Source organism: Paramacrobiotus metropolitanus, unplaced genomic scaffold, assembly GCF_019649055.1.
Source record: "Paramacrobiotus metropolitanus isolate TYO unplaced genomic scaffold, Prichtersi_v1.0 Parri_scaffold0000056, whole genome shotgun sequence".
In the NCBI taxonomy this organism is placed as follows: Eukaryota; Metazoa; Tardigrada; class Eutardigrada; order Parachela; family Macrobiotidae; genus Paramacrobiotus; species Paramacrobiotus metropolitanus.
In genome coordinates, this window is record NW_026570276.1 from 404,088 (window position 1) to 425,085 (window position 20,998).

At 42.0% G+C, this 20,998-nt stretch overlaps 2 protein-coding genes across 3 annotated transcripts; both read left to right on the plus strand.

Annotated features, from left to right (window-relative positions):
* The first annotated feature begins 44 nt into the window (after positions 1-44).
* On the plus strand, positions 45-2,166 carry LOC129592862 (uncharacterized). Of its 2 annotated transcripts, none has more exons than XM_055489002.1 (4): positions 45-341; positions 691-825; positions 921-1,182; positions 1,428-2,166. In XM_055489002.1, the coding sequence occupies exons 1-4, from the start codon at positions 115-117 to the stop codon at positions 1,947-1,949; spliced, it is 1,146 nt and encodes a 381-aa protein (XP_055344977.1). In that variant the 5' UTR covers positions 45-114; the 3' UTR covers positions 1,950-2,166. The 2 variants fall into 2 exon arrangements, with proteins under 2 accessions (XP_055344977.1, XP_055344979.1); XM_055489004.1 differs by having other exon boundaries at positions 691-810.
* Positions 2,167-14,149: 11,983 nt separating this feature from the next.
* On the plus strand, positions 14,150-19,172 carry LOC129592817 (uncharacterized). The gene is made up of 4 exons (XM_055488942.1): positions 14,150-14,692; positions 16,913-17,032; positions 17,927-18,182; positions 18,343-19,172. The coding sequence occupies exons 1-4, from the start codon at positions 14,364-14,366 to the stop codon at positions 18,844-18,846; spliced, it is 1,209 nt and encodes a 402-aa protein (XP_055344917.1). The 5' UTR covers positions 14,150-14,363; the 3' UTR covers positions 18,847-19,172.
* The last annotated feature ends 1,826 nt before the right edge of the window (positions 19,173-20,998 follow it).

Here is a 20,998-nt window from a genome sequence, read left to right on the forward strand (position 1 = left end):
AGTGCACATTTAGCGGATGCTATATTGAAAGTGTCTGGGTAGATCTACTGCATATATACCATTCTGCAGTTCGACATCGACGCTCCGCGGCAGAATATACATCAGTCCCGTGAAATGAATGTCAGCTGGGACAGAGTGCACAATGCGACCGAAAACATGTACAGTGAAAAGCAGATGGATAAGGTAAATTACGCTTGTGCCTGGGTGTATGTCGGTCTGTTGATCCTGTGCACGGTGGGCAATGGGCTGAACCTGGCAGTGCTACTGCGCAGTATCCACACGTGGAGAGCTTCCGCGTGCCATTATATGATCACCATCGCTATCACCGATCTGGGCGCTCTGTAAGTGTTAAATGATTCCAAACGTACGTTTCATACAGTGAACTGTCTCAAACGCCCGGGGAGTACCTAAACGGTTGCGGAGAATTTAGTAACTAACTCCAATTTTGCATAAACTATGTACCCATTTTTTGTTGCATTTCCAATATTAGTATGAATCACACGCTTGAGAGCGGTTGTCTGCTATTTCTGTTTGAGAGAGAAATTTTTGTGGTCAAAAGCTTTTGCATAAGAGTTCTGTCTTTGTGATCGGACGTGTTTGTCTCACTGAATTTGTTGTATACGTTTAGTACGATAGTATGTTGTTCTTTGATAACTGATTGGTAAAATTATGCAACTCGACGCACTGCAGGTGGTTGGCGCTGCCTTTCTTCCTGCACATGCTCAGCCAAGGACGGGTTGAATATGCACCATCGATTGAGTTCGGGATTGTGCCCTGGCTGGATGACGTCAGCATGTGGCTGTCCGATTGGTTGGTTTTCATTATGTATGGCGAAATTCGAAACAGCTTTGCTGGGGCTTTTCTCCACCTCAATCGAGGCGAAACCCTGTCACTTCTCAAAACACGCATAACTTTTGCAGGGTGTTAGTGGCATTTTCTTGGGAACGTCTCCTAGTGATCATCAGTCCCTTTCGTTTCCAATGGCTACAGAGAGTCTCTGTGGCGCGGATAAACATCCTCATTCTCCTCGTCTTGTCGCTGGCTATGAACATGTTTAATTTTGTGGTCAACTATGAAGGTCCGCATTATCACTTGATCGGCGCACGGTATGGCGCCGATGCGACAAGCGGTGAATCTATGAAATGGTTCCGGCAGTGGCATGTACTCCACGAAAAAGCCAAAGTAACCACTACAGAAATAATTTTGCACAACACAACAATCATGTAGTTATCTGACTCCGTTGAAGTAGCATCCATCACTTGTTTTCACAGCATTTTCCTCGGTAGAGCGCCGTGACTGATAATTATTCACACTGCACATAATTTGACTTTGAATATTCTGTTTGTTCTTCTAAGCTTTTTTCTTTAAAATTAATTTTTGTGTTTTGCTTGCTCCTTGATATTTAAATTATGGCATTTTGTTTTCAGATTATAGTGCGGCTGATGACCTTCCTGTTAATTCTTATTCCCAGCTGCACGCTGATTCTCTTTCTGGCAGTTCACCGTCGCTCCCTTGTCGCCAAAATGCGCGTGGCCCAAACCGCAGGCAACAACGAACGGAAAACGAAGGCCGGCATCAACATGAACAGCGCCGCTTCACAGAAAACCTTTAACATTATCCTGCTCAGCAGCGCCATCCTATATTTGATTACCCGCGCACCCAACACTTTCCAGATGTGCGCAGTCGCCGGAAACAGTTCCATCGGTCTGTATAATCTCGACACTTCCGTGACGAATATGGCTGACAACTTTATCAACCTGATGATGCTGGTGGGGTATGCCATGACGTTCTACGTGTACCTCCTCATCGAACGGCAATATCGACACCGTTTTATGGCGCTTGTCGTACGCCCAATATTGTCCTGCTGCAAGCTAACGCTACATAATCGAAAGGATAATCACGTCCAAGGTGCGAACTCTACGATAACAAACTCCACAATGGTTGTCTAATGTCGCTTTTCCTTCTTTCGGGTTTTTTGAAGTTTGAGCACTCCTCGTTTTGTTTGGAATATTCATGGGAAAACCAGTATTTCTGCTGCAGAAATTGTTGACGCTGTCCATCTGCATTTAAATTCTGTACCTACTCTAGAAATTGGGCTTATTTTATTTTGTTTATCTGAAATAGATTTTTCACTACATAAACTGTTGTCTGTAAGTAAATGCATTGTCATTGTTTTGTTATTTCACATAGCACTTCTGTAACCCGTTAGGGTGTTTGTTCTAGACTGGTATGCTAGACAAAAAACCGGTCGTTAATTGCACGTGGACAGTATTATTGCTGAAGCGCTCGATTATCATGCATAACTGCATACCAGAGTCTGCTGATTCCGGGCGGTATTTCCGCTGCAGGTGGTTTTCGTATGACATGATTTACAGCGTATTTGGAAATAAGTTGTTTCGCAGCTTTCAGTTCAGCACTTACAGAGTAGCTACTTGATAATGGTCAGCTGAATATCAAAAAGCACGATTGTGCCGGACGAAATGGAGCTGATCCGCATGCTGATCAGCTAGAATTATTATAGCACGTATATATCTGTATAGCTTCCAGAATCCTTCACGAAATCACGATCTGTTCTGACACTTCATAAATCATAAATTATTACTGCTTAAGCGCTTGCCAGAAAGCCGGAATTCTCTCCAGAAAACCGACCCACATCCCAGCGATTGCAAAACATGATGATTACCAGAAGGAAAATATTACCACGAGTAAACCTAATGTTGCGTAAAAAACAGCGGTCTCAATATTTTTTTTAAGAACTATCACTATTTTTCTCGGAATAGCTAAGGCAGGTGTTCCAGAAAGTCAAGGTGCAGTGTATGTCCAAGGTTGGCTGGGAATTTTACAAAGCCGTAGCTGAGAACAGACAAGGAGAAGCACGGCAGACAGAATTTCGATGCCGTTGATGCAACATTAGATAGATTTTTCACACAGTGTGGATAGTGAAGTCGTCAGATAGCAAAGCTCTGCCTTCTGTTCGTAATTCATCTAAAAATTCATAAAAAAAATTGAAAACCAGAGATAATGCAAAACAATCAAGTCGCCATTCTCTTTCTGTTTTCGAATGCAGAGCATGCAGTATGTGAATATGTGAATGTGGCTACATCCATTATATACTGTGTCTGTGTAAGCGTTTCGAAAAATTTTATTTAGGCCATATTCCAAAGAATTCGTCAGCTTATAACTGTCGTATAATTTGTCGTATCTAATGTGTATTATAAATTGCACAGTGTTAGTGTTCACACACTAAACCAAGCACCATCGCATATTGTGGGGCATTTTCAAGATGAGCCTTTTCTATGCTGTACATTCGGCATCTTCGGCTTTTCAGATTGCTGTGCAGCTGCTGACCTTCCTCTTTATTCTTATTTCCAGCTGCACCCTAATTGCCTTTCTCGCCCCCCATCGCCGCTCCAAAATCAGTAAAATGCGCGTGGCTAACGCAGCCAACAGAGCGGAAGCTTCCAGAAAACCCCCCCCACGAATGTCGCAGCATGGCGTTACTGCCATCCTCCATAGCAGCGCCTGTCTCTATCTCGAGCGCACCACACACGTTCCAAATGTGCGCCGTGGCCATCAACGATACCAGCTTTCGCTACGACGCCCACGATTCCGTGAAGGTCGTTGCCGATGCCTTCATCCACTTTGCCACCTCTATGCGTTGAACTTTTATGTGTATCTTAATTACTACCGAGAGACAGTGTCGACGGCGTTTCGTTGAGCTGGTTTCTCGTTCACTGCTGCTGTAAGTAGCACCGCGGCCCGGTGCTACGTCTCCAAACGGAGGGTTAAAGCATCAGTACAACCACCGCAATTTACGCAGTCAACATCTTTATAACATCGCTAAATTAATTTTTCCATAGAGAAGAGAAATGGATCGGTGCATGGTATTAATTTTATAAACGTCCAAGAAAATTCGCACCTTTGTGCACCCCAAAACACGTCTTGTATTGTTCGATATACGATTTTTTGTGGCTAAATAATTTGATTATTTCGGCTTGAAACCGCTTGTATCACTTGAGTCTTAGAAGATATGGAAAAACTATGAGGGTCATGCACGTATTACCCGATCCCCTGGAAACTTTGTTGAAGTTATTCAGGTTTGCACACTTGGAACACTTCCATCTTTGCAGACAATTGGGATCTTAGGGTAGGCTATTATTTACTTGTACAAGTGTTTAAAGTAGAGGGAGGGAAACAAAAATATCGCGTAACAGGTTATAATATTTAAATATGCACGGCAAAGAAAATCAAGGCCAATTTTAACAAGTCATCGTTACCGCTGCGTAAAATGATCAGGAGAGCCTTCAATTTAATGAATCTATAAAAGTACATGTACACTGCATCTGTGTGTTTCCATGCATTGTTAGTGGGGATTGCCCCATTAACCAAGAAAATATTAACAATACTTGAGTATGAAACTACTAAATTATTGACGTAGATCTGCTGGATGACTGGTCCGAAAACAAAAAATCATTTGAATACTGCAGTAAAAGATCCCTACACGGCTTCTGGGGGGTTTTATTTTTATGTTTTCAAAATTACTGTAAGCCGGCACTTGAGAGACATTACAGGAAAAATAATTATTGTCTCTAGCACTGACCAAGCAATAAATATTTCGGAGCAGTTGTTATAATTGGCAGATGTCATCGAATATTCCACCATAATTATTTGACTGATAACTGCAACGGGAAGCCTCTTTTATATTGTTGCGGCCGATTTATTCCGCGCAATTAACACGGAATTTTAAGCCTCTTAAACGGTCTTATCCTACCTGGAATAAACCTTATCCCACTGAGCTGTGCACGTGTATGTGGTCGCTCTCGCACCACTAACTTGGTCCCCCAGTGTGCCGTAAGTGGAATAGCAGCCCGTCTGCCAAACATTTCCTAGGTATAATATTAAAGGATTATTTCTGATCGAAACATTCATCCCGCTGCTTTCGAAACAGGACATCTGACAGTGGGTGCAGTAGTGTGGTACTAGTGCGCGGCATCATTTCCATTTATCGTGTCATCTGGACCATGGACTGTCAAGCGTGTACAACAAGAATCATTTGTAATTGTGCGGTAATCCGTGATTTAAAGTCCCAAAAGAATATAATTGGTTATTAATTTTTCAGTATTTAGGCAAATCTCAAAGATCCCATCAGCAGCACTTTGGGTCTACTCTGTATTCGCTCTATACGCAGCGCGTCGGATTACTTCGGGCACTTGCGAACACTTCCGCCAGCATTCATTTCGGCCACCGCTCGTTTCGTCTCCCACGAGTGCATCCGGGACACAAATTTTCTTAGTTTTCTTATGTTTTTTTTAGATCTTTTATCTTTTCTTAGGTTTTCTTACTTTCAACGAGACTTGTTCGCTAGACACTGCTAATCAAGTACTAATAGCACACAAATTTCGCCATGGACAACGCTACAGCTGTGTTTACCCCGTCAGCACCATTGTCTAGCGTATCCAGCAATCATATTATGAGCATGCTCAATGAAAGTCATGCAGGGGAAGAGGAACATATACCCAGGATGTGTGTTGACCATTGTCTATATACCAACCGCCAATTGCGCGACACTTACCGTTTATGTCGAGCTATGTATTTCGGCTTGTTGGTCCTGTGCACCGTGGGTAATGCATTGAATCTGGTGGTTCTTACACGCAGTATACCTACATGGAGGACATCGGCCTGCCATTACATGATCGCCATAGCTGTTGCTGATATAGCAGTATTGTAAGCCAGCAAAAAAATTTCATATAATTTATTCTACTACTTATATTTCTAACGGTTTTTCCTATATCGATCGCTTTCTTTGCATTATCAAATTATGCAGAAATTTAAGCCCGTATTGGGTTAATTGCACAATACTCAGAATCTGTACAGAGTGTTTTACTCAGTTTCCTTTGCAGATGGCTAGGTTTATCCAGCTTCTCATCAGATCAACAGTTAATGGAGGTTGCGGTCGGGCCCGCACGTACGCTCTTTGTTCCATGGTTTTCGGATGCTTCAATGAGCTTATCCGATTGGTCAGATTCTCGAAAAATCAAAACTGCGAGATTTTGCATTAAAAAGTTACCTTTGTAGGATCCTGGTCGTCTTCTCTTGGGAGCGGCTGCTGGTGATTGCGAGCCCCTTCCGCTTCGGATTTCTGCAACGCATTTCCACGGCGCGTTTAATCATAGTCGTTCTCGTCATCTTTGCACTGGCATGCCACATGTTCGATTTTGTAACTCACTACTTCCCGTTCATGCACAAATTTTACGGCTACATCGTCTCTGATCCAGAATGGTTTGTTCCATGGCTCAAAATAAACTATCTCGGGCTGGTATGTACATATATAATAAGTTTACCTTATCGTGCACAGAGTTACCTAATTGCGTAATAAAATGAATAAATAAATCATTTTGAATTATTTTACAAAATAATTATGCAATTTACTCCTTTTATTTGTTTCAATATAATTTACAGAGCGTGACTAAAGTTGAGATGTAATATACCGACGACGACGTACGTACTCGTACATTAAAGCTATATGTGATGCTTGCAAAACACGTCGATCGTGTCGTACTAGATTCTCATGATAATCTGTTGTATTTGCAGATAATCGCGCGTATTCTGACATTTGTGCTTATCGTGATTCCCAGTGTATCTCTGATTATCTTCCTGTCTCGTCAACGACAATCTGAATTTGGTCAAATGCGCCGCTTGCAGAGAACCAACATCGAGGCAACCGCGGCGGCTTCCGCTAACAAAGCTTTATCGCAACACGCAACCAATGCCATCTTGCTCAGCAGTGCACTGCTGTATTTCCTCACGCGCACTCCAAAGTTTTTCGATTTGTGCACCCAGGCGCTACCGTACGGCCTAAACTGGATACTATTCCAGGATCCGAGTATACGTCGTCTCATGGAACCAATTTTCCTTGTAACAGCTTATATGGGATATTCGATGAATTTCTACGTCTACCTGTTAACCGAGCGTCAGTACCGACAGCGATTCATTGAAGTTATGGTTCATATACTGCGACATCTATGTTTCGCCGCAATCTCTACGAAAAGTGGCAAACTGCAACTTCAAAATGCGGAAATGGAAGCAAAAATGTAACAGGCGACCATCCAGCAGCTTTAGAATTGCTGTTTTTGCAATGACACTGCTAATATCCCACCGGAGAAAACATTATTCAGAAGGAAGCAAGGTGTCATTTCACGTTGAAAACAACCTGAAAGAACCATCCTGACCAATATGAGTATTCCCAATTTTCTTACGCTACGGAAAGGTCGGCTGCATACAGATGTTCACTGCTTGTGCCAATCTATCAACGATTTACAAATGTTTCTGTTAATGCCGCTTGGTCCATACAAATGAAACATTATATCGTGTTGTGCTTAATTGAGGCCGGTTTTTTTGGCGTTATGCACCACTCGCTGTTTCCATTTGCATTTTAGAATTTTATGGGTTAAACTATGTTGATAATCCTAGTATTATTGTGCACAGGTCTGTCTGTTGAGCATGCTTGTATGAGTTCTGTCTGTATTAGAATATTCCCATTCGGCTGGCTAAGTAGCGTCAAAAGTTTACATTAAGGACTGTCATGCAGTTCCTTTTTTACTTACCAGCTCCCTGTTTAGTTTACACTGTACTCGTAAGACCTTATGTTGCTAAATTTGTTTGATGCTACTGCGTTATTTTGGAAACGCTTAAGAAATATGACAGAGAAACAAAAGTTGTCGCAAAGAAACATTGACACATGAGAGCAAAACTAAGTTTCATTTTATAAAATACGTACATGAAACGGAAAGCGTTATGGTAAACCTCTAAAACGTGCGACAAATTACTCTAATGGGCCATGCTCAGTTTGTAGTTTACAAAATGTGTTCTCTCCGATTAAAAGAGATATATACAATACATAATTATAACATTATCGAGTCTGGCATGGGAGCTTCCGCATGACTTCAAATCACGCTTAAATAGGCCACTGTAATAGCGACAGAGTATGTTTACGCCGGCTGTACTGGAAAAACCGGAAGAAACATTCACCCGGGAGGGCCACACTATAGGGGGAATTCAGTGTCGCACTCTACATCTCCCCTGTACTGCTCCAGTCATCCGTACGGACTTTCACGTCATGGCTGAACAGGGCTTTTAAAACGCGCCACATTTATACCTGCACATTGATGCAGGTACATCTACAGTGCAAATTTTATTAATTTATTCATTTTACTAATGCGGATTGCATATCCATCGAAATATTAATAACGAACAAAACTTTTGAGATGAGGTTATCAATTAAAATTCGAATTGTACTGAGTTCTTAACAATTATTAACATTATTGTTGGAAAAACAAATGCTGTGGACATCCGGCGCGTGACGCAGGTGGCACCGCCCAGTGTGGCACCGTGATTTGGCTCACGTTTTGAGAGTTTTCGAAATCTTCCAATCTTTTGATTTTCGATTTTCGGGCGAAAAAGTGGTTTCTTCTGGGCAACTTTGGTTGCAAAATGAAGAATAAGTTACGGGAATCATTTTAAGTGATAAATGTTCCGTTTTGAACCAGATTCGAGCACACTTCAGGGATTCTGCCTGTGCGACGCACAACAAAATTCAAATTCTGCAGTGATTGCAGCACTTGGTTGATTATCATTGTGCCGTACGCCGTATGTACAGTACTTGCATTAATGTGCAGGTATAAAAGCAGCGCTTTGAAAACCCCTGTTCAGCCATAACGTGGCAGTCCATACGGATGACTGGAGCAGTACAGGGGAGATGTAGGGTGCGACACTGAATTCCCCCTATATGTACAAGCTAGGTATGCCAACCGTACATTCATTTGTTATAGCGGCCCACTAACACACGGATCCCTACGTCTACAATATTACTGAAATTTAAGACTGTAGCAAACTGAAAACTTGATCATTGTGCAGCACATTGTAAGCCACCGGAGCATCAATCCCAAACAAATTCTGCTGGTTATTACTAGTCCATATTTAACGTCGTACTGCGTACTGAAGCGGGAAATCTGTCGGCATTTCGTCTCCCTGATCACAATGCACCGTTTAATCTTAAATATTCATGACTAGTCACTACCACTGCAGCTCGCAAAGGATATTGAGAATAGCCCTTGCAAAATTGATGATTCCAGTTTTTCCATCAGGGCTCATAATTACTTATCGCTTATCGGTATCCCAGCATTGCTTTACTGTTGTTTAAGTACATACTATTCTTAAATAGCACTCGATCTTAACAGTTTACTGTAAACACATGGCATGTGATGCACAGAAGCAATAACCAAAATTATGCAAGAAACTAGAAGACCGATGTTGCCGCTGAATTTATCCCAAGAAAACTTAACAAATCAGACAAATATCTGGAGAGCCCATCGCAATGGAATTCCAAAATATCCGATTGCTGGCGATAACCCGTACACTCGTTGGCTGGGTCCTTGGTTTACGGTGACTATTATACTGATTATTTTTGGGACGATCTGTTTTATTGGTCTGATTGGTATCATAATAAAGAAACGCCAGTTTCGGACTGGCTGTCACTTACTGATTCTTCAGCTCCTAAGCATCGAGTTAATAATGACCTTCACGATCAATCTAATCATTGCACTAAAAGACTTCTATTTGTTGCGTTTAACGGCGTACGGATGCAACGTTACCGACCAGCTCGGTTTCGTGTTGGTCGCGGTGGGACAATGGACATCCCTTTTCTTAGCCATCAATCGCCTCATCGCGCTGTCGTATCCACGCTACTATGCACTGCATCTGAATCGTACACCGGTTGTGATTACCATTGGCTGCTTAACTTGGCTGATTCCCATCGTCACCTGCATTCCGGTATTGCTACCGTTTGTTAACGGATTGAGTTTGTCGCTGTGGCAGACATGTACGATTCAACCAGTGTCAGCCTCTGGACGGAAAACTCTGACAGGTGTGATGACGGTTTGTGTTTACTTCCCGTTGGTTGCCTCGCTGCTGATTTACGCCACGCTGTTGCTACGGTATTCGCGGCGAATTCGTAGTGTTAGCATGATCGATACGGTGCCGGGTGCGGTATCCACGCGATACCGGCGCCGCCTGCAGATGGCTGTGACGCTACTGATGGCTTCGATGTGGTACCTTTGCTGTTTCCTCCCGCACTGTACACTCTCCTCCATTACGGCGGGATTCTACGCATCGCATCTGCGTTTACATCTGTGGATGCGGACGCTGTATTTTATGGCCAGCATCGGCACACCGGTATGTGTATTTCTTTTACTACGTTAATGATCCCATACAGACAGATTCCTGTTGACTTTTTATAGCCGTTTTGTAGACGTTTTTGTAGACAGATAAATTTTATAAACGTTGCTGATTTTTACATCATTATAAAATATGATTATTTTTTATGATCACATAATGTGATCATCAATGGTGATTCACATTTGATGTATTTTGGAGGTATGGTTCGAACTTGTAGGTTGTTTTCTTTGTGGTGGGCAAAGACTATCGCAACGGCCTGCGCGACCTGTGGAACTGGACTCGGAACGGCATTACTACAGTGTTCAATACGATGAAGCAAACTTTAACTTTCAGCGGCTAAATAATCATACAGATACGCGCAAAACTGAAAAATATGAGTGAAACTTAAATCTTCCCCGTACAGGTGAATGCGGTGATTTCAGGGACATTTTTTCGTCGGTCGATCTTGAATTTTGTGATAAATAACTCGTTTGCTCTTTCCTTTGACAGACAATTTATCGGCATAGTAACAAATGAAGGAAAGCGGTGAAACGATGTAGTAAGCGAGACAGCTAGGTTTCGTGGTTAATACGTAATGATATTACGAGTATATTAGTCATCCGGTGTGATATGCATTATTCGATTTCTTTATTGCGGTTTGTGTGCTTCTGCTTATGCCTCTGCGCTTACGGCCTCAGTCGTACAACGGTACTCGAGAAAGCATCTACATTGTTTCGTTGTTGTCTGTTTTAACAATAGAGTAGGCTTTATTTAGGGTGCTTATTACCCGATTTAACGTCAAAATGCGTTGGTGATATTACTCGACTTCCGCTTAAGTCGGACACGTAGCCGAAAGACAGACGTTATGTCGCTGAAAATAGCACATATGTGTGCTTATTTCCAGTCAATCATAAGAAGAAGCTCCTTTCTAAGAATCATCACTCCGCAAATTTAACGATGTTCAAGACAATATTCCGTTGTTGATTCGATTTACATATACTGCACTCCTTCTCATGACTGCGTACGACAGCAGGAACTAGTCTGATCAGCATCATCCGATCACCGGTCTAAATAGCACCAGCTGGAACGCACATATTGAGGATGCACCAGCTGCTCATTTTCGGCCGCATCACAATGCTAATTACTCCCAACATGACATATATAGCAGTGCCCAGATTGATATGCTAATAGTATCTTTGCCTGCCTTTGGGCGTCCATGTTGATCCTCTGCACCATCGCCAATGCGCTCGATATAGTCGTACTGTTGCGCAGCGCAAAAACGTGGAGAATGTCCGCTTGTCATTACATGATCGCCACCGCCGTGGCTGATTTGGCATCTGTGTAAGTGCATCATTCGAATGGTTGATTAGATTCAAAACGTTTTTTAAAATGTTTGCCAACATATAAAGTCGATGTTGTAGGTGGTTGACATTTCCGTATCTCCTTTCGCTGGTGACCCATGGACGGATGCAGCTTTTACACCTTCAGTTGCTTTCGGTTTGGTCCCGTGGATAGATGACACATGCATGTGGTTTTCTGATTGGTTAGTAAAAGAATTACTGTAGAAGCAATCTTAGAAATAACTTAATAACAGACCTATTAAACTTAATAACAGACATACTAAATTTTGCACGAACGTTTATTTTACAATCGACGGACTGCCTCTTTTGCATTTGGTGACCGAACTTGATGAAATTCTTACACTGCAGGGTTCTGATGGTGTTTTCTGGGAACGCCTACTGGTGATCAGCAGCCCACTGCGTTTCCGCGGCTTACAGCGTGTATCGAAAGCGCTTTATGGACGTCATTGTCCGGCCACTGTTATCCTGTTGTTCTGCCACACTGCCCTTGCCCGACAAAGAAATCTGTCAAGTGGAAGACTGCAATCCTGCCAACTCAACGACGACGGTATAATGCCGAAAAATGCTTAAATTCTTGGTTTTGCAGAACCCCTGACTTCATAACTAAGCAGATTTTTCCCGGCAGGAACACGCACAAACTTTCTCGTACTTGGGAAGTCACCAGAGCTAAAAAATCAGATATTTATCCATTTTTCTCCACTGTTTTTAAAGCGTTAAAAACTGCCTGTTCATGTTGTCAAGCTCAGCAGAGACATGATGCTGTTGTTCTGTCTGCCGTAGTGATTTTCTTAAGCATTTTTGAATTTAGGCATTAGATTTTCGTCTTTATGGTACTCTGTATATACCGGGTGGCGCAAGAAAATGGCCTTCTCCCGTTTTTGTATCTTTCTCGCTTACCACTCACCATACGGCATACAACTTGGTATCATTTGATAGATAATTTTGTTAGCTACCAAAATCAATAAATCGTTTTTCAGAAGAATATAAATGTACATGTACATGTACCCTGCTCATGTACAAAGGTGACGAGTGAAATCACGTCAGAATTAGTTTTGGCCCAGTTTGAAAAACACGAAATTGAGTGCCACTTCTCTCCCGTACGAACTATTCAAATTTTTTCGACTGTGTTATTTGAAGAAGAACTTAGTTTCTTGACAGAAAAAAAGCTGTTTGCATGGTGCACTTACTGGGGGAGTAATACAGTCAACATACTTTGTGACTTTTCCCAACAAATGTCGGTTTTTTATCTGGCATTTTTTGGTATTTTCGTTAGAATTTTTTTGCTGTACGACAGGCTGCAACGGAATTTATCTATTTTGCTGATAAATGTAATGTAGTCAAGTCATTGCCCTTACAAAAGAAGTTTTAACTACATAAGTTTCTGAGAGGCTGATGAGAGAATTTCTTTCAAAAAGTGTGCTTGCGGATTTCGCGAGAGGCAAAAGTGCGGTCACTCAGTTGTTCCGCTTCTTGTCTAAACGCGGTCGCTATGATGCCGTGGCTTTATACACTAAAAAATCCAGAAAGAACCCCTCTAACCGAAATATTAACGTGACATGCAGTAATCCATTTAGTTTGAAAACAGCAATTTTCAGTTAAAAATGGGCATAAACTCGGGATTTTGCTTCCGGGCCAACTTCCAGCTCCACCCGATTTTTAGAAAAGATTTATCAAACCCTCAAACTTCTATTTGACGTCAGTTTGATTTCACTTCTGTATGCTATAAGCGTTGCTCTTTCCAATGAATCTAATTTATCGTCAATCAGATGTTGTTCGGACCTAGGACACCACGGTGAACAAGAAGGCCGTTTTGTTCAGCCACCCGGTAATTGCATGCATTTTAATATTCTGCCAAAAAATCTTGTTCTTGTTGGTCTCGCTAGGCTGTTCATCACCACAGTTGAAAGGATTTACGCCATAAACTGTGAAGTTCATTTTCTGTGCGCTGCTGATTATCAAAACACCGGTGTTCCAAATGAATGACACTATTCCGCTTACACCTCTCGTACTTATACCTTCTTTATTATGGCGTCATATATGCCGGAAATGTCTGTTTCACGGCGTACTCTGTAGAGTGCGTATCGCGGTATTGTGCACGCGCTGCTGTCTCATCCAGCTGATCATTCACCGTCGTTTGATACCTTCAGATAATATACAACTGCGTGGGTGTCATGTGATGTGACCAACGTGTTTAACCGCATCTTTACCAGAAATACGTAACTTTACGAATGTTTACCTCGTTGAACGATATGCAGACGATACCGTAGCAGAGAGGCGTATTATAAAGTGAGGCAATTCCTGAGGCGAACGTAAGCGCGTGAATGGAATGTCGTGATATTAGTCATTATGTATGATTGTGCACTTTTCCTCACTCGTATAGCTAACAACTCACTAGTTGCCAATAAGTGGGGTATTGTACTTATTAACGTTTGCACGTCTACGCATAACGCGAGCAACCGGCAATCTGGGCGGTACTAGTGGAGAACCGTCGAAACTAGCTCTATTTATTATCAGCTGCAGCAGTGCACATACATAGTTTTATGGTGTTGTTTGTTTCCCGGATTACCGAGAAACTCGATGGAAGTTTTGCTGTTTTTGCGAAAAATTGTACGTGGTAGCCGAAAGGCAAACGTCGCAATGAAAACATCTACTTCAGCGTACCGTTGAACCGCCACGCTACTAGTAGCTCAGAAAGTATGAGCAAGTTCAACGCGTTGCGGCTTGCGTGATATCCACGAACAGCAATGGTTTAAAAATGTGTATTGTGAAATTACACTGAGATTGATTCTTATGACAGAATATTCCGGTCAAAATCAAAATGAATCCCGCCATCAGGCCAGCGATGCAAGTGGCAGCAGCTGGCTGACTTACGCCTTGGATACCACAGTTGCGACTGCGAGTATTCCTCAGAACTCCAGTTATTCACACGATGGGATATATAGTGCCGCCCAAATTGACACTGTTAATTACATTTTTGCTTGGATGTATGTTTGCCTGTTGGTTCTCTGCACCGTTGGCAATGGGCTGAATTTAACTGTGCTGCTACGGAGTGTAAAAACATGGAGAATGTCCGCTTGTCACTACATGATCGCCACCGCCGTGGCCGATCTGGGTTCTTTGTACGTACAACCTCGTATCATCAATACGAGGAGAAAGCTAATATCTTCGGTAGCGCAGTCAAAATCCCGAGTCATTTCGAACACTTGGCCCATGCACATTTGACTTTAACAGCCAACCGAAGAAGGCTGTCAATCCTCTTAACTTGACCGTCCGCCGTGGACAGGTGCGCCAATCAACACCGTTCTAGCTAAACGGAGACTGGCAACCTCCTACGGTTGACTGCTTAGTCAAATCGTGCATGCGCACAGTCAGTGCCACAGTGTTCGAAGAGTCTCAGGAATTTGAACGCGCTACCGAAGATATTAGCTTTCTCCTCGTACCCGGTGGTCCAACAGAATTGCGGTCTGTTTGATCAGGTGCGCTGGGTCCGTCCAGGGTTTGATTGGAACCACGTTGATTTCCTTCAAAAGAGCACGAAAGAGTTCATACAAAAGTGTAGTTTAACCAAAGTTTAATAAAGGTTTGAAATTTTAATAAATAATTTTTGAAAACGGGTAGAGTTTAAAGGTGTCCAGAAACAAAAATTCTTATTTTTCTGTTTACAAGTTAGAAATTGCACTGATCCAGCAAAGTCCGTTAGAGCGTGACACTTTACTGATTCCCGTAGAGAGATTGATCCGCGTTTTTTAACTGTAAAATTTTTGACGTTCTGCTGAACGTGGCGGCTAAAGAAACGGGAAGATTAAAAACTCCGCTCAACTGAATTTCGTGAAATTCGAAGGCACACTTTTCGAAACCAGTTCTCATGCCAGCACTTCAAAAGCTGACCTGGGTCTAACCTATTACCTAAAGGGCATTTACTTAGGTACGATTACCAGTCTAACCGGCTTTTTTCGTTCCACTCTGTGATGGACAAAAAATGGTAACTAAAAATGCTTAAAAAAGTAATTGAAAAAAGACAAAAAAACTTGGTGCATAGTGTTTGCTTGGTGCATAGTTTTTCCAGCGCATGCACCGTACCAACAGGTCCTTTGTTTATTAAAGGAAGATGTCGTTCTTTCAACGAAAAAACTGAAAAAGGTTGAAGATATGGTACGGGGAAAAAGGGAGATGAAGTTTTAAGGTCGGAGAGCTGGGTCACAGTACATTTCCATATGATTTCATTCGGCACCACTGCTAACGAGATGCTTTCGATTTACGATGAAACGTTTTATTGTTTTTGGTAGCTAATAAAATTGTCTATTAAACGAGTCTAAGCAGTATACAGTCCAACTTACGATGAAACGTTTTATTGTTTTTGGTAGCTAATAAAATTGTCTATTAAACGAGTCTAAGCAGTATACAGTCCAATTTACGATGAAACGTTTTATTGTTTTTAATAGCTAATAAAATTGTCTATTAAACGAGTTTAAGCAGTAAGCAGCATACAGTAGGAGGTTCTCGAGAAACAAACCAAAAGCGGAGACCGCCATCTTGTTGGGCCACCTGTAAACTGGACAGTTATCAAATTGTGATAACATACTGCGAAGTTTTGACGAGACTTACAGCTGGCAAATCCAAAAATCGAACTTGGGCACAGCAGACACAAAAACAAGACCGTGCTGTATTTCGCTGACTACGAGGACCATTGGGTGCTGTGAGCAACCCCTTGCACGATTGGCCGTAGCTCGAAACGCTACTGACATCACAGTCAAATGCAAACGGCTTAAATTTAGCCGGGTGTTCATCGCAGCCTAATCGTGCAGGGGGTGTTCACAGCACCCAATGGTCCTTGTACACCACTAGATAGCTTTTTTTACCACGTGAAATTATCGCAAGAATTTCCTTAGCCACATGACACATCCGAAGAAGACCTGGCTTCCATGATTTTCCGAATATTTCGACGAATTATTTAATAATTCAAATTGCGTGGCAGGCTTGGTATCAATTCCCTCAAATGTGTGCTGCGGTTTTTTCAACTTTTTTGTCGAAATGTAGTACTTCCGGTAGAAAAATATGAAAACGTTTAAAAACATTTTGCAACCAAAATGTTTGTTACTCACAGTGCCACTAGTGAGTACGTGCCTGCTTAAGTGTTTGTATTGCCAAGCTCATCCGGGTGGATGCAAAAATAGCGTCGTACGACGTATTACGTTGACAAATCGTATTACGTTGACAAATCAGGCTGCGTTAGCGGTAGATTAAGATGACACTCATAGGCTGCGTCAGCGGATTCGCTTTGAAGCATATTATAACTCACCACCGTCACAGAATTTATCATAAGAAACTTTACTTTGCAGGTGGTTCGCGCTTCCGTTTTTCTTACACCTACTAAGCCGAGGTCAGACTGAATACACACCGTCGGTTGCTTTCGGCATTGTCCCATGGATGGATGACGCCAGCATGTGGCTGTCCGATTGGTTGGTAATACCCTAATATTATTTAATATTACTGGTTCGTCCTTTGTCATTTAATGCTGGCATGGACAATGTTTGTCTACGAGGAGCATTGTAGACACGGGCGTTAAGGAAAGTGGCCCAGTACATGGTGTCAAAGCTGGGATACGTACACTAAAACTTTCGCTTTCGCGCACTCCGAATGCTTTTTGAAATACTGTATGTCAATCTAAAGCTAAATGATTTGAACACATTGTTCTGAAAACCGTTTTCGCGCGCAACGCCCGGATGCCGAGTTATGGCGAACTAAATGGGCGAAACGTTTAAATGCGTTATTGCGTACTAAAAGCCGGTTATTGCCCGATCCCCTTGAAACTTGCTATAAAAGACACATGGCCATAAAGTCGAAAGTGAACCAATATCAGATTGATAGAATCTTTTTCCGACTTTAAAATGAATTTCATTAATTTTAGAACTCATTTTTAAAATTACGGGAATGTGCTATGAACCTGAAACTGGTTCGCGTTCGACTTTGTTGGCATGTGTATTTCCCAGCAAAGTTTCAAGACGATCGGGTAAGAACCAGACTTTTGGTCCGCAACAATGCGTTCAAACTTTTCATTTATTTTATTTCGCCATATTTCGGCAACCGGATGTTTCGCGCGTAAGCGATTTTCAGAACAATTCATACGACTCTTTCAGTTTTAGGATGACATAAAGTATTGCTAAAAAGTCATTTGGAATGCGCGAAAGCGAATGTTTTAGTGTAAATATACCATTTTTGACACCATGTACAGGGCCATTTTCCTTAAATGGCAAAGCAGATTATGTATCATCATACTAAGACAAATTGCCGCACCTTGTGATAATACTGCAAGCATTCTCGCAGCTTATTTTACAACTGATTGCCTGTTGCAGGATACTTGTAATGTTTTCATGGGAGCGTTTACTTGTTATCCTCTGTCCGTTTCACTTCCGCAGCCTGCAGCGTGTAACCGTGGCCCGCATTGCCATTCTCATCTTGCTGGTGCTGTCGCTGTCATTTAATATGGTTAATTTTGTGGTTAACTACGAAGATCCACATAACCACATGATCGGCGCGAGGTACGGCTTCGATTCTGACGGATCTTTATCTTGGATCCGGCAATGGTTTGCCTTCCACGCAAAAGCCATGGTAAAGCATCCACTGTCTACCCACTTGAAAATGAGAAAAAGTATCGGCTGAAATTCGGCAAATTCTGCGTTCAAAGTTTCTTCAGCGACATGCTCTGCAGTGGCTGTAATTCGGTATTTTAATCAATATCTATACTTCGTACTTCTATTCCTTGTTTCAGATTATTGTGCGTCTGCTGACTTTTTTATTAATCCTTATACCAAACTGCATTCTCATCGGTTTCCTGGCATACTATCGCCAAACGGAAATCAACACAATGCGGGTTACTCCTAATGCCCGTAAAGAGTCATGCGTATCGCCGACTAGAAGCGCCCAGAACAGCATTAACGTCATATTGCTCAGCAGCGCCGCATTGTTTTTGATAACACGCGCGCCACAAACGTTTCAGATGTGCGCTGTGGCAGCCAACAGCAAAATCGGGCTGTATAATGCCGACGATTCCGTTACGCATATCACGGATGATTTTATCAATCTCGCTGTGCTCATCGGTTATACCATGAATTTCTACGTGTACCTCCTTACCGAGCGTCAGTATCGAGAGCGTTTCATGGCGGTCGTTGTTCGCCCACTGTTTTCCTGTTGCGTTAGAACACTGCCATGGCATGACGAAGAAAGCTATGGCGTGGAAGAGTGCAGTCCCACCGCCTCGGCGACGGCAGTCTAACGTCCTACCGTTTTTACGGTGCTGGACAGAGCCACCAGAGTCCAGAATAGGTTTTTGCACTTTTTGAAGTATTAACTCCTTTGACTATGGTGCTACAGTATTTTCAGATTATCCTACATGTTTGCATTAAGCTTATTTCGATTGCGCGAAGCCATAAGTAACATTCGGATACTTGTTTAGTACTGCCGGTTTGTGCTTCATTTCACTTACCGAGCGCAAGATTACCTCCAATCTGTTCGAACCTTTGCAAAAATAAAATCATCAACCAAGGAAGGTCGAAAAATGTTGGAAAAAAACCAACCAAAAATGAAATACACGATAAAAACGGTGAGCAAAAATGCGTCTCTGTTTCTTAGCGGCGATATCAATTAAAAGGATACAGTACTCTGTATACATATACAGTATGCAGTGATGCACTATAACCCTGGCTGCTGTGCATGATGATAAGGCCGGGGTATCAGCAGTGTTGCTTTATTTAGTAAAAGTAAATAGTAAACCTTACTTATTAAGCCGTTTTTGCCTTTTACTAATTAAGTAAAAAGTAAGTAAGCAGCAAAACGGAAAAGTAAAAGTAAAGTAAAAGTAAGAGCAGCCGAGGCTTCAGAAGTAAATAGTAAGTAAAAGTAGGAGGCGCGAAACGGGAATAGTTTAATTAGTAAAGCAGTCTTTTTACTAAGCGTCCGCAACAGATAAAAGTGACGGGCATCATCAGAATTCTGCTGAACATGCTTTTTTCCATAGCAGTTACGTTTGGCAGTACAGGTTTTCTTCTGAAGCGCTAAAATTTCTGCACTGCAGACGCCTTCAACCGTTTAGGTGGGTGAGTTACGTGACTGCCAGGCGTATTAGCTAGTGCTGCTTCACTGCAACGGATACGGTGTAATGACTTTTGCTAATTTTTGTTAAAAAAATAAGTACTGTAATTTTACACAGAACCAAATTGCTTCATTGAAACAAATTTCTGAGCACAAATTGAAATTAATCGGTGTGCACACTGTCGCATAGTACAAGCAGTTATTTTTGTTTTAGATACGTAATATGCTTAAGAAATGAATAATTATGGAAAAATTGGAAACTTTTGTTGCGTACTGCGATTTTTCGCAAAACACGAACAGTAAATACTACCCGTACGGTCGTTCGGTTGGCCACCTATAGTAAGTGAATGGGCGATGGTCGTTCAAAGTGGCCACCTTGAATTACAATTCCCATGAATCGTTTTTCTTCCGGTTTTTTTCTTTACCCAGTTAAGAATAACGTACCCTTTACAGAGTACTTGAAATTTTTGAAATATCTTGAACCGTTTTCTTGCAATTGCGTCGTTAAAAAAACAATGACGAAACACTTAAGCCACGCCACGTGAGCCACTGCACTACACCATGAATACTGCAGTCACCGCCAGACATGTGCGGCTGCGCATGGTAATTTTCAGATGCTTGTACAATTAAATGGATTTTTGTTAACTTTTAATTAACTGATTTTTAAGTGTGGGGTCCACAGCAAAGGGTTGGTTGGCTGGGTTTGTTGTTGTCCACAGCAAAGGGGCTGAGGAACTGTTAGCGGCGAGAGAGAAGATAAAAAAAAGCGACACCGAATGCCAAAGCAAAGCGGTCCCAGTGCATATCGGCAATTTTTTGTGTTCACTAACCTGTGATTTTTTGTTTTTACCTGTATCTACTAACCTGTGATTAATTTTCGTTTGTCGATTTTTCTGGGATGCTTTTGGTTTAGGGTTTCCTAATTTATTAGAATTTGTCAGTCGGATGCACTGGCGTAGCTCAACAAGTTTTCAGCTACATTTATCTTTACTTGCACGATTTTACCACTTTCACTGTGTCACATGTGTTATTTACACAGCGACAGCGCAGCCGCACATGTCTGGCGGTGACTGCAGTATTCATGGTGTAGTGCAGTGGCTCACGTGGCGTGGCTTAAGTGTTTCGTCATTGTTTTTTTAACGACGCAATTGCAAGAAAACGGTTCAAGATATTTCAAAAATTTCAAGTACTCTGTAAAGGGTACGTTATTCTTAACTGGGTAAAGAAAAAAACCGGAAGAAAAACGATTCATGGGAATTGTAATTCAAGGTGGCCACTTTGAACGACCATCGCCCATTCACTTACTATAGGTGGCCAACCGAACGACCGTACGGGTA

Bases quoted from the DNA above. Each gene is read 5' to 3' on its own strand.
- LOC129592862 (XM_055489002.1), top strand. From the start codon at position 115: ATGAATGTCAGCTGGGACAGAGTGCACAATGCGACCGAAAACATGTAC. The intron at 342-690 runs GTAAGTGTTAAA...GACGCACTGCAG, and splicing joins ATCACCGATCTGGGCGCTCT to GTGGTTGGCGCTGCCTTTCT. The intron at 826-920 runs GTATGGCGAAAT...TAACTTTTGCAG, and splicing joins GATTGGTTGGTTTTCATTAT to GGTGTTAGTGGCATTTTCTT.
- LOC129592817 (XM_055488942.1), top strand. From the start codon at position 14,364: ATGACAGAATATTCCGGTCAAAATCAAAATGAATCCCGCCATCAGGCC. The intron at 17,033-17,926 runs GTTGGTAATACC...TGCCTGTTGCAG, and splicing joins AGCATGTGGCTGTCCGATTG to GATACTTGTAATGTTTTCAT. The intron at 18,183-18,342 runs GTAAAGCATCCA...TCCTTGTTTCAG, and splicing joins CCTTCCACGCAAAAGCCATG to ATTATTGTGCGTCTGCTGAC.